At 39.5% G+C, this 20,474-nt stretch overlaps 1 protein-coding gene across 2 annotated transcripts in view; it reads left to right on the top strand.

Annotated features, from left to right (window-relative positions):
* The first annotated feature begins 2,128 nt into the window (after positions 1–2,128).
* The window catches only part of adgb (androglobin), a 78,771-nt gene continuing 60,425 nt past the window's right edge, over positions 2,129–20,474 (top strand). For both annotated transcript variants that reach the window (XM_050058265.1, XM_050058266.1), the window contains exons 1-7: positions 2,129–2,266; positions 2,727–2,886; positions 3,088–3,180; positions 5,217–5,288; positions 5,541–5,717; positions 15,865–16,004; positions 20,304–20,390. In XM_050058265.1, the coding sequence (XP_049914222.1) occupies positions 2,196–2,266; positions 2,727–2,886; positions 3,088–3,180; positions 5,217–5,288; positions 5,541–5,717; positions 15,865–16,004; positions 20,304–20,390 (800 nt within the window). In that variant the 5' untranslated portion in view covers positions 2,129–2,195. The remainder of the gene's footprint in view (positions 2,267–2,726; positions 2,887–3,087; positions 3,181–5,216; positions 5,289–5,540; positions 5,718–15,864; positions 16,005–20,303; positions 20,391–20,474) is intronic.

The raw sequence follows: 20,474 nt of genomic DNA, 5'->3' as shown, positions 1-20,474 counted from the left end.
TAGCACAAATGGATGAAGTTGTATGTGTGAAAGCTACAACTCAGACTGCCTGTGTGTGTGAGAGTGTGTGTGTTTAAGAGAGAGAGACAGGACCATATGACTCCACTCAAGAATCAGTGTGTGATAGTCATCAGACACTGCTCTCACCACTACAGCTTGTGCTCTTACACACACACCTAACTGTTACCAGAGCTGGAATGCAATGGAGGCGTGCCAGTTGTTTAGTGTACACGCATCACAGCGGCTCACATTCAGTGCTAATACTGCTATCCACGTCACCTCGTTAAAACACTTCAGCATGCATTTCAGACAGAGCTGGAGCCTTGACAGCTCACTGATGTATTGCTTTTCAGCTCTGAGTGTACTTCCGTTTTTCTTTGTAAGTGGTGCCACAATTGTGAGGTTCCGCAGAGTGAGCCATATGTGCATCACATGGTGACAGCCTTGAGGTAACACAATGCAATCCAATACCACGGCCTTCAGGAAGCTGCAGCCATTGTGATGCTTTTGCTGCTACACTTGGATCACAGTGGTGAGATGGACTGAAAGGTATTGATTCAGGCACATTCTGAGGCTGTTTCCAATGTTTTCAGTTTATTTATAAGACAATAAGCCCACATGTTTAAAGGGATAGCTCAGATTTTTTGAAATGATGTTGTACGGTGTATTTATCTAGTAATTGTCAGCCAGCATGGCCCCAGTTGGAGAAGAAGCAGGCTGGAGTCCAACATGGAAGCTAAGACTGACATCTACTGTACGTAATAGACTGACTAGAGATGACCCCATGCAACCCTACTTAAAAAAAATCAAAACTACCCCTTAAGTTTTGGTATTTACATTCTGTAGCTCTGAAGTAACTTTCTGTAAGGGACTGTTCTTTACTTATCAGAGAAGGAGGGTTTCTGGGGTGTGACATTTTGTTTTTTGATCCTCCCCGAAGCTACAAATATTTTTCCTTAAGCCTTCCTGAGTGATTGATGGAAAGTGCATGACCCCCCCCCCCCCACCCAAAAATTACTTATTCATTTTTCAAAACTTACACTTTGATGTTTAAAAGTTAAAAATTGAAGTTGATGACGAAATCCTGGAGTTGAAAAACCTTTGGGTTTTCACTCTTGTGGTGTAAGCTGGACAGTTAATACAAATGCTTTATTGTTGGACAAATTTGAAATGAGTCTTAGAATAAAGTTATATTGATGAAATATTACTATTTTTTACGCTCAGGTTTGGTTATGTTTTTTATTTGATGGAAGTGTTCATTGCATATAATGTCTCCGAGGACCATTGGAAATTTGAAAATCCAACGATAATGTAAGGCAGGTTTCTCTCTCGTGTCTTACCTATAAACTTACGAGTTACTGAATGTACTATTAAAGGGCTGTGAGGAGTGAAGTAAGTGCACAGGGACAGCTCCTCTGTGTAACTAGATCCACTTTAATGTCCAACAATAGAACATAGGACAACTGAACATCGACAACAATAGTGGCATCTCACATCTTATATACATATATATATATATATATATATATATATATCGCTCTGCCAAACTTAATCATAACCCTCATTACCTGCATGTAAGGTGCGCAATATTAAATAGTTCCAAATTTAACGTAAAGAGTAAAATAAAATATGTTAATATATGAATGTTGTCTATATCAAAATATGTAGATGCAAAATAATGAACAGAGAAAAACAAGACAATCTACTGGATACATCCTCATGAAAATAAATCTCATCGCACAATAATTTCTGTTTTATTTCATTTTGGTGATTTTTAAAGAAAACTTGAAGGCGTGTTTTCTTTAAAAATCTCATGTAAATACAAAATACAACTATTTACATTTGTTGGCCCCTTCCCTAAGCCAAAATAAATAAGAAATAATAAAAAACACAAGTCCCTGCCCAGTGCTTAAATAATAATAAGACATGCCTCATCCATTTTGCACCACCCCTTATCCCTCATAAGTAACGAACAGTCCCTAAATGGATGCACTGTAAAGTGAAATCTGCCCATCCCTCACTATAGTAACAAGTGACGCAACAGCTCCAGACCCCGCCCACGTTAGAGCTCCGTTGCTTAGCAACGACTAAACTTTCAAGAGCACGGACACAACCTAACAAATGCACCTCCGGCAGACTACTTGACCTGCTTGCTTCCAGGTCAATTACCTCGTAAATTTAACACACCAAGTAAAATGTCCAAGGCACAACCGAAGAAAAAGGAGTCCTCCTCCAGTAAAGCCTCTTTATCCGACCGACAGAATGAGTGAGTTTGGTTAACGTTGGCAATTAGCGTTAATTAGGGACACCTGTAGTTAGCATTGACGTTAGCAGCGTATCATTAGCATCAACTAAGCTAGCTAACTTTAGCATTCAGGAAGCTCGCTAACCGGCAGAGATCCTTTTGTCGCAGGTTTTATTGTGTAATATAATATAAAGATGTACTCGACCTATCTGTATTTAAAAGCCTAGCAGTTAAGAATAGATACACCTCAGTAAGTATCGTTACATTACGTTAACGTACTTATGGCTTGTGTGTAAATACAGTCTGTTAACATCATGATGAAAACAGCCAGCTGTTGAGCCAATATCACTTCCACTGTGAAAGGGGAAACCGGCATTTGGGCTCTAGGCTGACTCACTGACACTGAGCTAATTTGGTTGCTAAATATTGACAAAAAGGGAAGCCAAGAACAAATGAAAATAGTTATGTGTCATCATTGCAGAGCAGCGTCACTAGCAGCCACTTCTTCTGAGAGCCTAGGAGGAGCATGGAGATGCAGATTCCCCATCTGGCCTGAGTGGAGCGATGCAGAAGTCAACAAGGAGAAATGGGACTCAAGCAAAGGAGCTGAGGACGGAAAGGCCAACAAGAGTCACAATGCTGTAAATGTGGAGCATATAATTATTAAGACTCTATAGATCATTCACATATTTGCCATCAGCAACATATACTGCACCTGTATTGAAAAATCAATAAGTTGCTTCCACTTTACAACTGGTATTGATTTTGACATTGCGTTGATTCTTTCTTTGTTCATTTTGTTTTCTTTATATGACATCCACTGTGTTTGCTTTTGTCTGTAGCCTTTTTTTGAAGATCCTGAGGGGAAAATTTCCCTCCCTCCGTCTTTGAAAGTGCACTCCTGGAAGCGTCCTACAGAGTTTATTGACAACAAGGTAACCTTCTACATTAAGAATATGTTTTCTAATGGGAGAGTATATGCCAAATGTCTTGTTTATGCTTGGACTGTTATAGACACCACACTATGTAGCAGTTCAAGGATAACAATGAACAGGAGCTGGCATATTTGTCGTGCTGGTGTACACATATAAGTGATAGTTATTTCCTCCTGCTCATATCCCTGTGAATTGAATACATTTGGGGGTTTTTTTGGATTGTAGGTCAGAAAAATGACCAATTCTAATACAATATTTGCTTACTGTAACCTTTTGTGATAATTTACCTGTATTTATCATTTGTAGACCAAATGACTAGTAGACTACATGGTAGTGCGATATGGCCCTAAAATAACACATTTTTAATCACAATATTTCAGGGTATTTTTGTGATAACGATATTCTTGACTATATGACAAATTAGTAAAGAAAAAAAGAGCATACAATTGCAACAAAATAAGTGATATATTTTTACAGTTTGCCCTTAAATATTCAGTAAAAACTAAACAAAAATTATCTTTTATTTCTTTAGTTTGTAAACAACAACAACAACAGTAACTCAGAGTGAGATTCATGTTCTGTTTACAATATTAATAGCTCAACAAAATAAAATCTACCACAAATTACACGTTTAAACAGTCCCCAAATACAAAAACAATGTACTCTAGGATCTACATATATATATAAATCAACAGGTGATTTTTTTTTTGATCATTTCTCCTCTAATCATCACGCTGTAACCTGTGACAGGCTGTTATGACACCGTAACTATTTAACATTCAGATGTATGTAGTTTTTTTGTCGAGCCACGAGCGCCACATAGGTTTACATTACCAAAGGTTTATGACCAAATCACTAGATGACACTGACTCCTGTGTGCGCACAGCGAGAGAGGAGAGGGAGAGACACTGTGCTGCTGCTGGAGGAGCCGCTGAATGAGTTCCCTCTGAGCGGTAACTCGCTAAGAGTCTGAAAATTCCGGGGCTGTTCGTAAAACATTCAGGACGCCACAGTTTATTCCACACTACTGAAGCTGCTCCTCTTTTTGGGAACCACCACAGAGTCGCTAATAATTTTGCTTTCAGCCATGCTTTTTGTTGCCGTGGGTAACAGTATGACGACAATATGTCAACAAGTTGAAATATCGTGAGTGTCACAATATGAAGTTTTCACAAGATATTACAAATTATACCAGTGAACGAGTTGATATGGCACACCCCTGCTACATGGGTGTGCATGGACTATAAGCATAATCTATTAAAAAATGAACAATTGACAGGCTAATTGACTGTTGGTTGCAGCCATTACATGTATTAACAAGTGTATTTCTTTGCCACACAGTGTGAAATGTAGTTAAGGAAATCTGCTCTCTAGTCGCCTCCAATGAAGTTTTAATTGCATCACTCCACTTTTCTTGTACCCCTCTCTCAGTGCAGTATTGAGCAATTACCGACAGCTTCCTGCTTTTTGAATTAGTCCTTGCCAGGTCACAAGCTGCCTTTTCACTCAAGATGTCAAAAGCATTTCATTAATTTCATACACGAGGAACACGGGCTAATCACAAAAGCAATCAGTCGTGTAGATGCAGGCAACGGCTCCACTGTGAAACTCTCTTTTCATCAGTGTGTACCAGTCTGTATAAAAGCCTGTGTTATTCATAATAATTTAAAGTTTGGCTCTCACATAGAGTTGCTGTTACGATGGGAGAAAACACAACCTCCGTTGACCTGCAGCTGACCTCACTCATCATCACCTGACCCATTAATTCATATTTAATTAGTGACATGGCAGAATCTATTAACTTGGTAGTGAACTATTCACTGCAGACACATTCTTGGGAGTATCATTGTGAGGTTAGACCAGTTTGGGTCATGGGATTGGGAGTAGAGAAACAGTAAGTAGGTTACAAATTCATGTCCATTTTAAAAAGATGACATCTGACAGCCATTTTTAAAAGCTGGTTGACCACTGTGTTATTATAATGAATGACTCTGAATCTGTGCATGCAATGAAAACAATGTTCTGCTTCATTTTAGGATCTCACTGTTGTTGAAAATCAAAGGACCTTTGACCTTATCACCCCCAACGATCATCTGATTTGCAGTGAGGTTAGTTTTCTTAACCATTACTCTACTTTTTCCCACTGACTATTGATTAGCACTTGGGTAGTGTAATTTAGATGTCAGTCAGGGTGATGTTTGACGGACAGCAATGAATTACACTGGGGTGATGCAATACCCTATTGATTTTATGAATGATAGGTCAGATAATTGAGGACTCAGCCAATAGATTTAAAGATCCGTTGGTAGTTAAACTCATAATTACTTTCTTTCCCTTCCCCCCCCCCATCTTCGATCAAGCTAATTAGGTGGATCATCAGCGAGATCTATATTGTTTGGACGCTTCATAATGGCACATTTACAGAACAAGATGGTTGGAGACCTTGGGAGCACATCTACTCGCTGTGTAAGGTGGCGAAAGGTCATCTGCCGCTCTACAACAGCTACGGGAAATACGTGGTCAGACTCTATTGGATGGTGAGCTTGAAGCACACACATACATGGACTACTAAAGATTTTATATTTTTTTTAATAAACTTTATTTGAAAAGCATACATTATGTTTACATCAAGCATGTCAAAACCTTGTGTATGATGTTAAATGGTTCTTATTATTGTTATTCATGTATGCTGACACTGAATCTGAAAATTAAACAACAACAAAAAAAAAAAAATCCAAAAACTTTACTTAGAAAACCACAGTTTTTACATATATAGTCTTTGTACAAAACATTATCCAAATGTCACATCTTTATATTTTTTTTTTGGGGCATTTTTGCCTTTATAGATAGGACAGTTAGGCGTGAAGGGGGGAGAGAGAGAGAGAGGGGTAATGACATGCAGCCAAGGGCCACAGGCTGGAGTTGCACCCAGGCCGCTGCGGCAACAGCCTTGTACATGGGGCGCCTGCTCTACCCACTAAGCCACCGACGCCCCCAAATGTCACATCTTGAGTTGAGTATAGAGAGCAACCAACATCATCTGCCCAGTATGAGTTAAATCAGATGTGACATATGATTATAATACGTGATAATTCATGAAAAATTAAATAAGCCATTGTATAAATTTAATAGTTCAACATTTTTAAAAATATGCTTATTCACTGTTTTACTGAGAAAAGTTTTATGTTTTCCTTTAACTTGTTGACACTTGAACAAAACAGGATCTTGTCTTGTATGATAAATGTGCACATGAGTATTTGGGCTGGGAATCACCGGAGGCTCCACGATATGATATCATCACGATACTTAAGTCACGATACAATATTATAGTGATTTTAAACATGTTGCAGTATACTGAGTATTGCGATAGAATATATTGCAATATATATTACCTGTTTAAAACTGCTTTTTTGCAGCAGCAGCAAAATGTATCTAGTGGACTGAAAAAGCAACTGATTATATTATTCAAGTAGGCTGCCTAAAGTTTGATTTTTATTTGTTATGTTAATCATTTATATAATAAAAAAATTGTAACAATACAATGTTGACACACAAATATATCTCAATACTATGCTGTATTGTTTTTTTTTTTCCCCACACCCCTCGTGAGCATAGGAAAATGTGGTTGCCAGTGAAAATATTTCTTCAACACTGCACATCTCCTGGATGGTAAAGCACCATCAGGTCATCATCGACATGAGTCCATACAGTATCTGCTGTCACAGCACACGTTGGCAATGTACGATTACAGGAATGTCTGTTGTAATATCTAACATACCGGTATCTGTGAATTTGGCTACATTTAATGAGCCCAAAAAATACACGGTTATTGTCTACCGTCGGTTCCTTATACATCTGTGTCATGCTGCTGACGTCGCCACCTTGCCAGGCACCCAGTCAGCCAGGCCAACAGTATGATAATAATATCCAAAAAAATTTCTCTCAGTGGTTTATGTGACATGAGAAATACTTTCAAAAAAAGTAAAGTCATGCAACGCCACTGTTTCTATGACTTTAACATGGATTTGATGTTCACAATGTGGCATTATCGGGTAAAACAATAGTGCTTCTCCCCAGACGTGTGAATAGTGAGGTTATTGTGTCCTTACAGATTTTAATGTGTCAGGGACAGAGGACACATACCTAGCAACACCACAGATTACAACACACCAGGTGGAAAAGAGTTTTTAAAGAAGATACAAAGAAATAAAAAAATGAAATAATTTTTTTGTAAAGCTTATATTATATACTAATATGTATTACTAATACTAAAAATGTAGTTTTTAGTAAACTCAAAAATTCTCACAGATGAATTCACTGCTTCTCAATGCCTTGTTAATCACATTTTACAGGCACGCTTGAGGCGATGGATGATATAAGATTGCATTGCATTGTTCAGCAGACCTCATAGGATGCAGCAGATGAGAGGGGAATGCGGATGGACTGCAGGGTTGAAGGGGGGAGGGGACGAGAAAGCCTTATCCACTCACAGCTCAGATCAATCAGTCTCACGACTGTGCCCAAAGTGGAGGGGCTTCATACATTCCCTGATGAATAGATAAGGCTCAACAGGAGTCAACTGCTTCTCAGAGAGCAAGGCTCAAGTTGGGTATCTATGAGAGACCATGGGAGCAGGCACGACCCTAAGAGGTCATTCATACTGATTCTGTGCAAGTGTAAAGATGTTACAGATATTTGCCTCTAAATAAAGGCCGTCACTGTATTGGGATGCAGTTTGAAGTTGCAGAGTTTCAGTATATACTGTATGTTGCTTGCCACAGATCTCTAAGTAGTGGACACTACATCATTGTGTCATTTTAGAAAGGGAACTTCTTCCAGCACAACAATTTGGGTCAGTGAGGGAGTGAAAAAAGAGCTAAAAACGATTGTGTTCTGTAACACTGTGACTCTTGCCTTGACAAACAAGCATGACACGGTTGTAGGCAGCAGTCCCCGTGCCAACCATAGCACGCTAACAGATGGTTGTTGAGATGGCATTAAGCACCCAGCCCCCAACCGCTCTTCCCGTTTCCTCGCCTGCTCTTTCTCATGGGCTACTCCTTTTCTCCCCTGCTCAGATATTTCTTTATTGTTCCACACCAATCTTTTTTTCCTCCTTCACGCCGCTGTGAATATTCCGTTCCTCATTTTCTCACCCTGCTCTCCACCATCCAACAACTCTTTCCTGCCTTTCTTCCTCTCTCCTCTAACTTGCCCTTTCGCACTTTATTTTACCCCATCTGCGAACACATCTAGCTCCTCCTCGGGGCGATGGCTTGACAAGAAAGTGGAAGAACAAGAAAGAAAAAAAGTGTGCCGCCCACACTGTATATAGGCTTGCATTGCTTGAGCACACTGCTCTGACAGATAAAGAGAGGCACAGCTGCGAACAGTCAGTCAGATTATCAACTGCTTGTGCTGCTTTTTCTTACGAGCAGTGTGAAACTCCCCCAGACGGCCAGTAGACAGACCACACCAGAGACAGCATGTAACGAGCCCTGACACCGAACAGGATGCTAAGATGCAAGCATAAGGAAGCTAATGCTAGGAGAGGTGTTGAAATGTGAAGCCCATACATGATCTCTTTAGCGAACATGTGTATCAGCCAATATCGAGTGCCGATGCGATACCATTGTTTTAGAAAAATAGATAAATAGATATAGCTGCAAGCAGCAACTTTGGGATTCAAGCCAGCATTGACCTTTAAAACTTGAAAGCTGGGTAAAATCAAGACCTTTGACAATTTAGGACCACTGTATTATAGATAAACAACAGGTTTTATGACAGGTGCTCATTCATTAACGTCCAAATCTCTACTGGGCTGCGCTCTTTTTTTGGAAACAGTGTCACTTCCAATTGGTCAACTGCAAAACCATTTTGGGGACATGCTTTCATGGCTTAATCAAAAAAAGTCCACTGAGTTTGGTGATGTTTGAACAAACCCTCATTGATTTCCAAATTTTGCTAAAGGTGATTGCACTTGTTTGGAACTTGTGGCATCTCCTATTGACTGTTTTCAAAATAATTTCACACGTGTTTCATCATTATTATTTAACATACCCTGCACGTTTTGTAAAATAATAATAATAATAATAATAATACATTTTATTTATAATGCCCTTTTCATCAAAAGATCTCAAAGTGCTACAGGTTAAAAACAAAGAACAATAACAAATAATAATAATAAAAAAAGGAATGGAAGGAAATAAAAACAAGATGAGCAGTTATTTAAAAAGGTTTAAAAACAAAAACATCTAAGGGGGACCAAAAGCTTTGCTAAAAAGAAATGTCTTAAGACCTTTTTTAAAACAGTCAGTGGATTGTGGTGCCCTCAAGGTGTCAGGGAGGGCATTCCACAGACGTGGGGCAGCAGCACAGAAGGCCCTATCTCCCATGGTCCTGAGTAGGGATGTCACGATTACTTGATTTCACTATTAACCGCGATTTTAAACGCCACGGTTAATGATTCATAAAGATTCCTCAACACTGTCACTCTCCAAAGATTATGCCAGGACGCGGAACCATATACAGTTGGCAGATCAGCGCAACTCTCACGGAACGAAAACAAAGTTACACAAGCGGTACAGGTGAATAGGCGTCTCCGAGTGATAAAGTATGGATTATTTATGTTTCAAAGGGCATCTAGAAGTCAAAAGCTAGCTAGATGTTTTTTTTTCCTGTTTAAAAATTCTCTTCTCAGGTCCAGAAGAAATGTTCAGAAACATTTTTGTGATATAGTTTACAGAAAGTCTGTAAAGAAATACATGTAGCATTTGAAACCGTTTTTCCCAAAAGGGAAATCCTGCTGTGGATGTTTAACACAGAGGTGATTTTTGTTTAATTCCAGTGGGATTATTGTCATTAAATCTTGTACTTTTTGGTTACTTTTCTTTGTTGCTATATTATTTTTGTTATGTTGGCATGGAAATAAATGAAACTTAAAGATCTATAAGGAGTATTCATGTGATTTTACACATTTATAGTGTGAAATTAATTAATGCATAATAATTGTGAAAATCGTAAAACCGTGATTATTTCTCTGACAATAATCGTACCAAGAAAATCTATAATCGTGACATCCCTAGTCCTGAGTCTGGTTCTGGGTATGTGGTTCTTTTGTAATGATTGGACAATCAATTTCTGATTTATGGTCTGATTTGTATTACCCCACCCCCCTTTTTTTTTTTTTTTTTTTTTTGCATTTGTGGTGCCCCCTAGTGGTCAATATGAATAAAACTTGCAGGATATATTCCTGGTACCTCTTGAGACATTGCTTGCAAGGTTTGTGATGATTGCACCAAAGGTTGTGGAGTTATGTGCGAAGAAATTATTAATATTACAAATACAAATTGAACTTTTGGTAGCCTACTAGAATAAAATAGTCAGTTGCCTTGTGACAGAGATAGTATAGATATTTAACAATGTAACAACAGCCTTTTTTAGAAAGGAATTGTGCAAATTTGTAGGAAAGCCCAATCAGTCTTCTTTCAGCATTGGCAGTATAAAAAACAAAATCGGGGAGGGCGGCAAAAGGCCGCCTACCTAATTTTGTTTATACAGAATGCGCCTTTTTCAGGGTGATGGGGGGCGTGAGCAAGTAACAAAACGTGTAGCTCAGCGTGTGATGTAAACAGTGATGTGGGAGGGAAGCCGCTGCTCGTCAGTCCTTCGGCGATTCTCTCGTAAGTCGGCCTGTTCTTCACCGTCCCCGTCATCTGACGGTTAATGGCCTCTTCGTTTGCGAGGACAAGGAGGGCGCACAATTCCTTGTCTCCCCAGTTGCTCATCTTTACAGTGTCTGTCAGGTTTGCGTTTCCCTCTTGCTACTAGCTGCTCACTAATTCCTGCTATCAGCTGTTTCCTGTTTATCCACCGCCAGTGGGTTACACGTGCAGCGTCATCAACAGCTCCTCCCACAAGTCATCAACAGCCCCTCCCGTTGCGGAAGGCCGCCTCGGTCTGTTTAAACTAAAAGGGTTCCGCCAATATGACTACCCTACGAGGCGGAAAATTGGTCACCTGGGATCAACTCGCCAATCCGGCTCTGTGTGTCTAAACACTCGCAGCTTGCCGGCAAAACGGCCCAACATTCGCAGAAAATCTGGCAGTGTAAAAGGGGCTTAAGACAGTAAAATACTTGATTTTGCGAGATGTACTGAACTCAAATATTTCAGTTATTGTCAAGAATTATGAAGCAATGGTTTTTGTTTTTTTTGTAGCACCTCAAGTTTCAGATTTGAAGTCATTTCAAGTTAGAAATGTGGGATTTTTTACTTCGTCATATTCCTAAATTTTTACAGTAAAAATGAATGATTTTTGTGTCTAGTCATAGATGTCCTTGACTGAAATGTATCTGAAAATCAAAGTAAGGAATTATCCATTTGATTTTGTTTTCCCAATAACCCAAAAATCAAAGAAAGAATAGACATTCCCTCACAGTTATGGGTATTTGCTTTATGATTTTTAAGGGACACCAGTTATATTAGAGTTCTACTGAAAAGTGAAAAGAAGGGGTCATTGTTTATTAAAGCTGTAGTGCGTAACTTCTGTCGCCTCCCAGCGGATAATACGTTATTACAACTAATAAGCCGGCGACACTTCCATGTACACAGAGTAACACTCGCCAGTCGCCACACACCGTACACAGAGTAACACTTGCCTTTGTGGTAGGATCCACTTCTGAACCGTGTCTCGGCCGATTCTCCGCCATGTTGCTTTCTCTTTCTACCTGCGCTCTACCTCTCCGCTCTTCCTCCCCCTCCCTTCTTGTTGTGAGGAAGCATTTCCTGTGTGCCAGCGCGGGAATGTCGCCAGTCTACACGCATACTAAAAATGATATATATTGAAAAATACCGCGAGATGTTAGAGGAGCCGATCGGCTTAATCAGCATTGTGTCATCTCCTCTAGTAGTGGCTTGGGTGAAACGGACATTTACGGACCTGTAGAAGTTACGCGCTATAGCTTTAACTTTCCAGCAATTAATTTCACAAACTAGTTACTACTAAACTAGTTACAACTAACTGTGAGGACACCGCTGTGCTCCACCGTCTCATCCGTCTTCCAAAGTCTTGTAGCAATAGGACTGCCTTCATTTCCCATCAGTGCCTGTCGAGTGCTAGACTAATGTCTAGTGAGTAGTTTGTTGGGTTTTGTATTATATGCTTCAGGCCCCTGTTTCAGAAAGCGGGTTGTGTGAAAACTGCAACTAGCTTAAGCCTGAGATGAGGGAAACTATGGGTTTTTTCATTTCAGAAAGAGAGGCCACTTAAACTCTGGGTCTGTTACTATGGTAACTGACTCTGTAAACCTAACCTGCTCTTTGGCAGGTTTTCTTCAGCAAACTCTGAGTTTCTCTCTGTCTCCTACCTCTGACAGAGCCTAGAATCAAAATGCTTGAATATTAGGTTGTTACCCAGGACTATCCACAGTTATGTCTTTTTTGCGCTGTTAGTCATTTCAAACAGCGGTTTTTTTTTTTGCCCTCACATTAAAACCTCACACAGCGTTATGTCACCCCTTATCTCTACACACATATCTGATATGTAGGCCTATGCTTTATCGTCACCACACAATAGATGATGGGTTCAGAGACTGAGTCACCCACTGCTAAGAATAAAACCTCTGCATGTCCTTTTTACAGGTGGAAGTTCTTTTCTTTTTTTAAAGGTTACATAGTGACTCGTCACACAAGACAGCTGTCAGGCTGTTTGAGCAGTACCACTAAAACGTTTATTGCACATAATGTGTAATCTGAGTTTAAATCACAGAAATAAAATGGTTTGAAAATGAAAATTTCATTACTGTGACTTAAGTTGTAAAAATTGGAATGAGAGAATAATTATCTCTATCACTCACAATGTAATAGGTCTCACTGATGGAATATGAGTCCCATAATATAATGATTATATTATAATATTTCCCATGAACAGGATCGTGCTACAGCTGCAGAATGAAACAGAGTTTTTTAAATAGACGGTGTATAGTCTGAATGTGTTTTAACAGCATTTCAGTGGCTGTTTAAAGTAGTTGACATAAAGCCACATAAAGATCTTTGGCCACACATAACGCTGTTGGGCCAAAGATCCAAATAGATTCTAAAAATTTAACTCTACTGTATTTTAACCCCAAAATACATTATTACTGGGCCACATTGTGACGTTACAATCATGCCCTTGTCTTTGATATGAATATATATTTTAAATCTTCATCTATATTTTTCATCTTCAGTTGCTGTCCCTGTGTTTTATCACTGTCAGATTAAAGCTGTACAAATATATTTAAAGTTCAATGTTCCCCATGGCCTAATGATGAATAAAACTTTATTGTGTTAACTTAATGACACTTTTCTCTGCTCTGACTCAGCCGACGACTTTCTTCTTTAAAGATAAATGCGCACCGTCTGCATATACATACATTAATATCTCTACGTCCACTGGAGTAACCAAGGTTCCGCCTTTTATTGACCTGTTGCCATGGTAAATCGTAGTATCAGAGCTTTAATGATGAAGGCTTTTTACATTCACCGTGCACAAGCTTAACTCAGAGTTGATTGAACCGATTCTGATCAGCTGTGCTGGAACCGAAAACTAAGAGTTTTCTCTCTCAAGATTCTTCAACTCAGAGTTCAGGGTTAAACTCAGTTTGTTAAACCTGCTTTCTGAAACGGGCCCCTGAATACAAATATGACTTTTAATCGGTGTTTGTAAGGTGTCTGTTCAGAACAGAGTAGCTCACATTGGTGATTATCCTCTCTGTGCTGGTTTATGTTTTCAACCATGAGTCAGGTGACTGTTACATTTCTTTAGTAAAGCTGTATTTTCTCTTAACAAGGGGCGGGGTTAATGTATACAGTATAATGTTTCGAAACAACCTCAAACCACATTGCGAGACGGTCAGGAGTCAAATCCCCCTGCTGGATCAACCAGGAAATTACAGAACTCTATATTTTTATATGACGTCATATGGTTAACAATGATAATATTATGACAATATTATGTCAGTGTGTTTTGAGGTTAAACACGCAGATACTGATATATAGATAATCGATATATATCGATAATATAGGCTGACCGATATATCAATCAGGCTCTAATTGCTTTGACTGTTGTACAGCATGGCACAGATTTAACCCTTTGTAACACATAAACAAATACATACAGAGAATGAATGCACACGTCGCCTTTTTACTGGTGGGACTTCCCAGTGTAAAACCTTGCCGAATTGCTGACATGTTGCTAATTCTTTTGCACTGCACTGAAACACTAGTTGCCAGTGGTTGCACAGTGCAACTTCCTGTGTAGGCTACCGTTGAGGAAGAATTTATAACCGGGAAAACTGTCATTTTATTTGGGTGTTAAACTACTTTAAAGTTTAGTAATTATGTGGTGTCAGATCCGTGCATAGACTCGCACACTTACTGATGCTATATCCAGCATTTTAGGCAGTAACGAAGGGATTTCTGATACTGGTAATGATATCGGAACAACTCTAGTTTTAGGTACGCTGCTGTTGATCTTTTTCTTCTTTCCTTCAATAATGGCTGTTTCAAGAATATATTGTAACCATTTTCACCAAAAGAACTTCCGATTATGATTATGAATGTGTTTTTCATTCTAGAAATGCACAAGCATCTGTCAGTCATTATTGAACCACAGCTGTGCAGTTTTGCACTAAAAAAAATTTCGGAAGTTGTTTGTCTTTGGGTCCTCTGCAGTCTACTCAGTCGTTAGCCAAGATCAATAGTGCTAACCCCAGACTAACCTTTGTATTGTGCACTTGGCACTGAAACAGACACCTGTTCTTAATTAATCTGCTCACATTTTAATGCTAAGCTTTAGGCCTGGGTGACAACGAGAAAATCCAATGTAACAATATTTTTGACCAAATACCTGGATTTTGCAATATTTTCAAAAAATGACATCACTTTACTGTAATGCAGCTTTTAAAACCAGGAAAAGACAACACATGTCATTGTGATATCCAAAATCTCAGAGGATATCTGGTCTCACTAAGCTAACAGTTTCTTTTATGTGTAACTGGAGATTTCTTCTATTCTCACTGAACTGTTGCTTGGAGATACCTGTGCCTCTTTCTGCTCTCTCTGTTGTCAGTCTGGTTGAATCGTTGTGCAGCGTTCTGTCCTCCATGAACAAAACATTACCTTTTTTACAAACCCTCGATACAAAATAACATCTATTTGTTAAGAGGACTTTCTACAACCTAAAAAGCATGAAAGACCATTAAAAATATAGAGTAGTCCTCTCAGCTATCTGACTGTTCCGAATCAAGCTTTTATGGCAGATGATTCCAAACTTTTCAACAGCGGTGTATAATTCCACTTTTGGTGCTTATTGTGATGATCTGAGTCACAGCTGTGGCACATTCTGAAACGGCACATTCTGAAATGGCAGGACACATTTTACATCAGCAGTAGATGTGTCAGGGGCTGGTTTTAGTCATGGCCAATCACACCACCAGCTCCTCTTCTTACCTTTAAATGCAGCTGTCTTCCCCACCACAGTTTGTTGAGTGTTTAGTAAAAAAGCTGAAAGTTCAGACAAGCATTCAAGTCACAGAATTCACTTTCAGGGAACTCTCAAGGAATCTGAGCAGAACTGCTGTTTGAGGTGCACTGATTGTTGCACCATATCTTCACTCACTGTGCCTTCCTTGCTTGCTTGTAGGGTTGTTGGAGGAAGATAACAATAGATGATTCTATGCCATTTGATGAAGAAAACAACCTGCTTCTCCCTGCCTCCACCTGTCAGTCAGAGCTGTGGCCCATGCTGTTGGCTAAGGCTCTCATTAAAGTGGCCAACACCAAGTGAGTAACGTTCCAACAGAATCTCTGAAAAAGCATCTCTGTGCTGCTTTGAGGAGTTAAGAAAAGGTGCTTATAATCTTAAAGTAAGAGGGTTTAAGAACAGACTCACGCTTCTTCTAAGTTTATACCCACAAAGCTGACTCTAATAACACTACTATAACAATAAACACTACACACTATGCACACATTTATACTACCACAGGACATTAACCCTGTTCAAGCAAAGCAGTACACAGGGTGGTACTTTTGACTATTGAATTTCAATGAATACAGACAGTGATTCACCAGTATTTGTAATAAACAAAATGAAGGCAGAACATTGAATCTACTAACTGATTTTTAAAAACAGTTTAACCCTGCCAGATCAAGGACGTTAAAACTGTAGTTTGTAACTTTTACCAAAAAATAGTTTTTATTATTCTAGCTGAAATGTCCCTATATTCGCACTAAACAAGCCTACTTAGCTGACTAGTAGCACTTTAATGACCTTACGGCATGTTAATGAAAACAACCAAGATTGTGTTACTGTATTGCCTGTTTCTCATTTTAGTGCACTGTATGTGTAACCAGTGGACTCTAATGTTGTCTGCGTTGTGTTGATATGAAGAGGCCCAAACTGTGGATATCTTTGGAGGTGATCTCCGCTTATTCCTGACAACTTTATGCCTGATAATTCCTTACCAAAAACAAAATCCTACGTGAATTCCGAGCATTCAGCTTGACCCTTTCTCCCATGGAGTACAACAGCAAAAATGGCAGTCCCATGTTATATTCAATTCAGTGCAATTAAACACAGAAAATATACCTTACAGCAAGAGGTAAAAACAATCACGACTATATAATTCGAGCCCCTACACAAATTAAGTGACACAGGAATACGTTATGACACAATTTAGGCTGAAACATTAGCGTATAAACAGCGCTAAAACACAGAAATTACTACGAGAGCAATGTTGCTTACCACGGAGTACAACAGCAAAAGGGAAGAGGTAAGGCGGGAGACACCCCTTTATAGGTGGGGTACCCCAAAGGTTAACATAGGGGTACAGAAACTGTATCAAAGGTTCCACACATTGACTGTGGAGGCCTAAGCAGGTCAGGTAATAACAACTGAAACAAAGTTTCTCATTCTACAGCTAAACAGTACACTAAAGTATGTTACTTAAAACATTTGAGGTGAGATACAGGCAATGCAGTGACAGAATCTTGAAGCATATTTTATCAGAGCTGCCTAGTAGACAATTTGACCGCATTTCACGGAGGGATTAAAATGATAAACAGCCACTTTAGAGACACCCCGGCACTAATTGGTTGTTGTTGCTTTGCATGCGGTCTGATTCTAGCAAATGCCATTAGAGGCAGAAGGAAGATGAAGAGGGACATGTTTTTTCACAGAGCCAATTTGTGATTGCAATACAACACATTAAAGGTAAACTCATTTAAAAACATGACACATTTGTGACTATTGGGCTGCAATATGAATTAAATCCCCTCTGTCTTGCTCTTACCCACAGCAATCTGTTCCTTGGTCTCTCCTACAGTTGCATGTGTTTACAGTAAATATGATCACTGAACTTTATTTTAAAATGAAGGAAATGTTTGTAAAATGATGCACAATACACCTAGAATTTCTCCATTTCATATACTGGTGCATCCGTGAAAAAATAGAATATTGAATATGGGCCCCCTCTGTTAGTGTACTGTACAGCGTATGCTTTACTTTAACGTTAATCAAAGAGAAATTGAAGGGAAATCAGGGTTCAGGAGATTGATTCTCTGGTTGACACGTACATACACACTGAACATAACGAAGTACACTTACCTGTTTAAATCTCACACACACACAGCCATGCACAAGAACCCCCACAGAGTGCCTTTTGCTGACTTAGCCAAACCTTCATCTGACCTAATCTCTGCCTTGGGCTGTCTTGACTTTGGTGACAGACAGGCAGTGTGCGTGTCTATGATGGGGCAGCATGGCGTGTGTAAAGGTGGCTGTTCCAGTGTCCACAGAAGGTCGAGACATAAATGTTTCATCTGAAACAGGAAACAAAGGAGCCCTCTCTCCTGATGAATCATTTATGAACTGTAGTGAAAGTTCTTCACACTGAATTAGTCCCAAACTTTGCCCAGGTGTCTTCTGGGGCTCTTCAGAGAAGCCTTTTTACAATAAAAAGATGAATTTGAAGGCTTCATTATTTGGCGCTGAGTAGCATTTTTGTAGTGGTTATGGGCTGTGGCTTAACTGATCAAGTTGTATTGATTTCACTTCCTCGGGTATCTTGACTGTTGACTGGACAGGTTGGCCACAGGATCCCAAGAGGACCAATTAGAGCCGCTGTAGCCATCTGTTTCAACAGAGAATTGTGTGCTAGGGATACATACACGCTCATTCAGCAAAATCGGTTCTAGAGACTTAAAGGGTATGTTCAGTGTTTTTCAACCTGGACCCTATTTTCTCATTTGTTTGTGTCTGAGTGAATAATGGAAACAACAGTTTTTGAAATTGCAGGACAGGCTGCAATGTAACTATCCGGGCCATGTTTGCACCGTTAATTTCTGTCTGCTAAAAGTGCTAGTTTTGTTCAGTCTGAGAATATCACAGAAATGATCCCTACAGAAAGAGACTTTTTTTTAAGGGTAAGATCCTTTTTTAAAACCAGACACAACCCCAAAATCACCATCGCCAAACTCACCAGACTTCATAAACAGTCATGTTATCATTATAAAACTCGGTTAATTCAAAGAAACAACGTAAAACTCAGATAAACCATCCCAGTTTGTCTTCACCAACTCTGGTTTGGTTGAAATAAACCATTAAATCACCCAGTTAGATGTGAAAATATTCTGGCTCTATACACGCTAAAATGGCTGTTTATTTATACGGAGTCTGGTTGGTTTGGTGATAGTGATTTTTGGGGCTGTTCTTGGTCAAACAAAAAGGTTCTCAACTCTTTGACAAAAAGGTCTATCTCTGTGGGCATCTGCTCCATAACTTGTCAGACGCTTGTAATAACAATCTGAGCCTGTTAGTGGCAAAAAGCTGTGAGGCCCTGATCACACAGATGGCGTTTTGCCTGTTGTAAAATGCGTTTTTTTTGTTTTTTTTAACTGAATGCCAGGCAGGCAGAGGCTACTTTCTGTAGCTCTGGTTGAGGGTGAGAGGGTGTCAGTAAGTAGTTTGTTGGGAACAGGGAAACAGACCACCAGTACCACCAGTTGGTCCAGGAGCTTCTCCTCCACGATGGCTGTTTCCAGGCGTATTTAATGATGACTCAGGGGCAGTTTGACAACCTGCTGTCTGTCGTCGGGCCTAGCATATCAAAAATGAATACTAACTGCAGGGAGTCCTTTGGTCCTGCCGAGCGACTTGGCACCACAAGTTTCTCCTCCACTGTTTGCCAACTGTAAACTTGTTGTCCTGACTACCACAGAAGGCTGACCTCTTAAATCATCTGATTGGACAATGGGGAAAAAAGTGGAGATGACGTTGAGCACTTTTCAACTCTGAGTTGCGCCTAAAGTGCAGAAACAGAAAGCTGCCTCCAGTTGCTTAAACACTTTGTGCGGTGGCCTTAGTAGACTATACTGATGCTGCAAACGGGCATTGTTGTTTGCATTGCAGCCAATTCTGGTGCTGCTGGCTGCAGCAGTCTCGCTCAATACTGGACCCCTTTCAAAACTTGTTGTCCCCATTAGTCACTTGGACACAAAAACATGGGAAAATAGGGTCCAGGTTAAAAATACTGAACTTACCTTTCAAATGTGCAATACACGTTCAACAAATATAAAAATGTATAACATAAGATGAACCTGTATCCTTGACTTTCAGTCACACAGACAGTAATTGTTGTTTTACACTTAACAGTTCTGGTGACTTGTTGACATACTTGTGATGATGCCTGAAATGGTCATCATGTTCACCAATCTACCGAAACCACAAAAAGAGTCAATTTTATGTATTATGCATATTTTATGATCATGCAGTATAAATTTCCGTCACAAACACAAATATTTTAAATATGGTGAAGGTCACGGATGTCAGTTACCTTTTGTTGTCTTCACTGGTATCCTCCCTAAACATGATGCTAAAATGAGGACAGAAAACAAGAGAAACTGTTATCAGTTGCCTAGCAACAGCATTTGAGGGTTAAACCACTTGAAAGCCAAGCATATTGTCTACGATTTCCCATATTGAAACCATGACCTCATGAAGTTCCATTTGAGAATAGTGCCAATACCTCTATGAACCGGGTCTCTGGTTTGTTGCTCATTTGGTTTTTTGTGTTTATTTCTCAGTGTAGTGTCAGAGGTCTTCGGAGAGGTGGGCGAGTTCACCTTTATCCACACCCTTACTGGCTGGATCCCAGAAATCAGCCCTATAAAGTAAGGTCTTCATTCGTCTTCTCTACTCTACCTGTCTTCTGCATCTCTTGTTCTAAATGTTATCCATAAGTATACCCACTGATT

Source organism: Epinephelus moara, chromosome 12 (assembly GCF_006386435.1).
Source record: "Epinephelus moara isolate mb chromosome 12, YSFRI_EMoa_1.0, whole genome shotgun sequence".
Classification (NCBI taxonomy): domain Eukaryota; kingdom Metazoa; phylum Chordata; class Actinopteri; order Perciformes; family Serranidae; genus Epinephelus; species Epinephelus moara.
The sequence above is the reverse complement of the archived record's forward strand: the minus strand, read 5'-3'. Positions and strand labels throughout refer to the sequence as shown.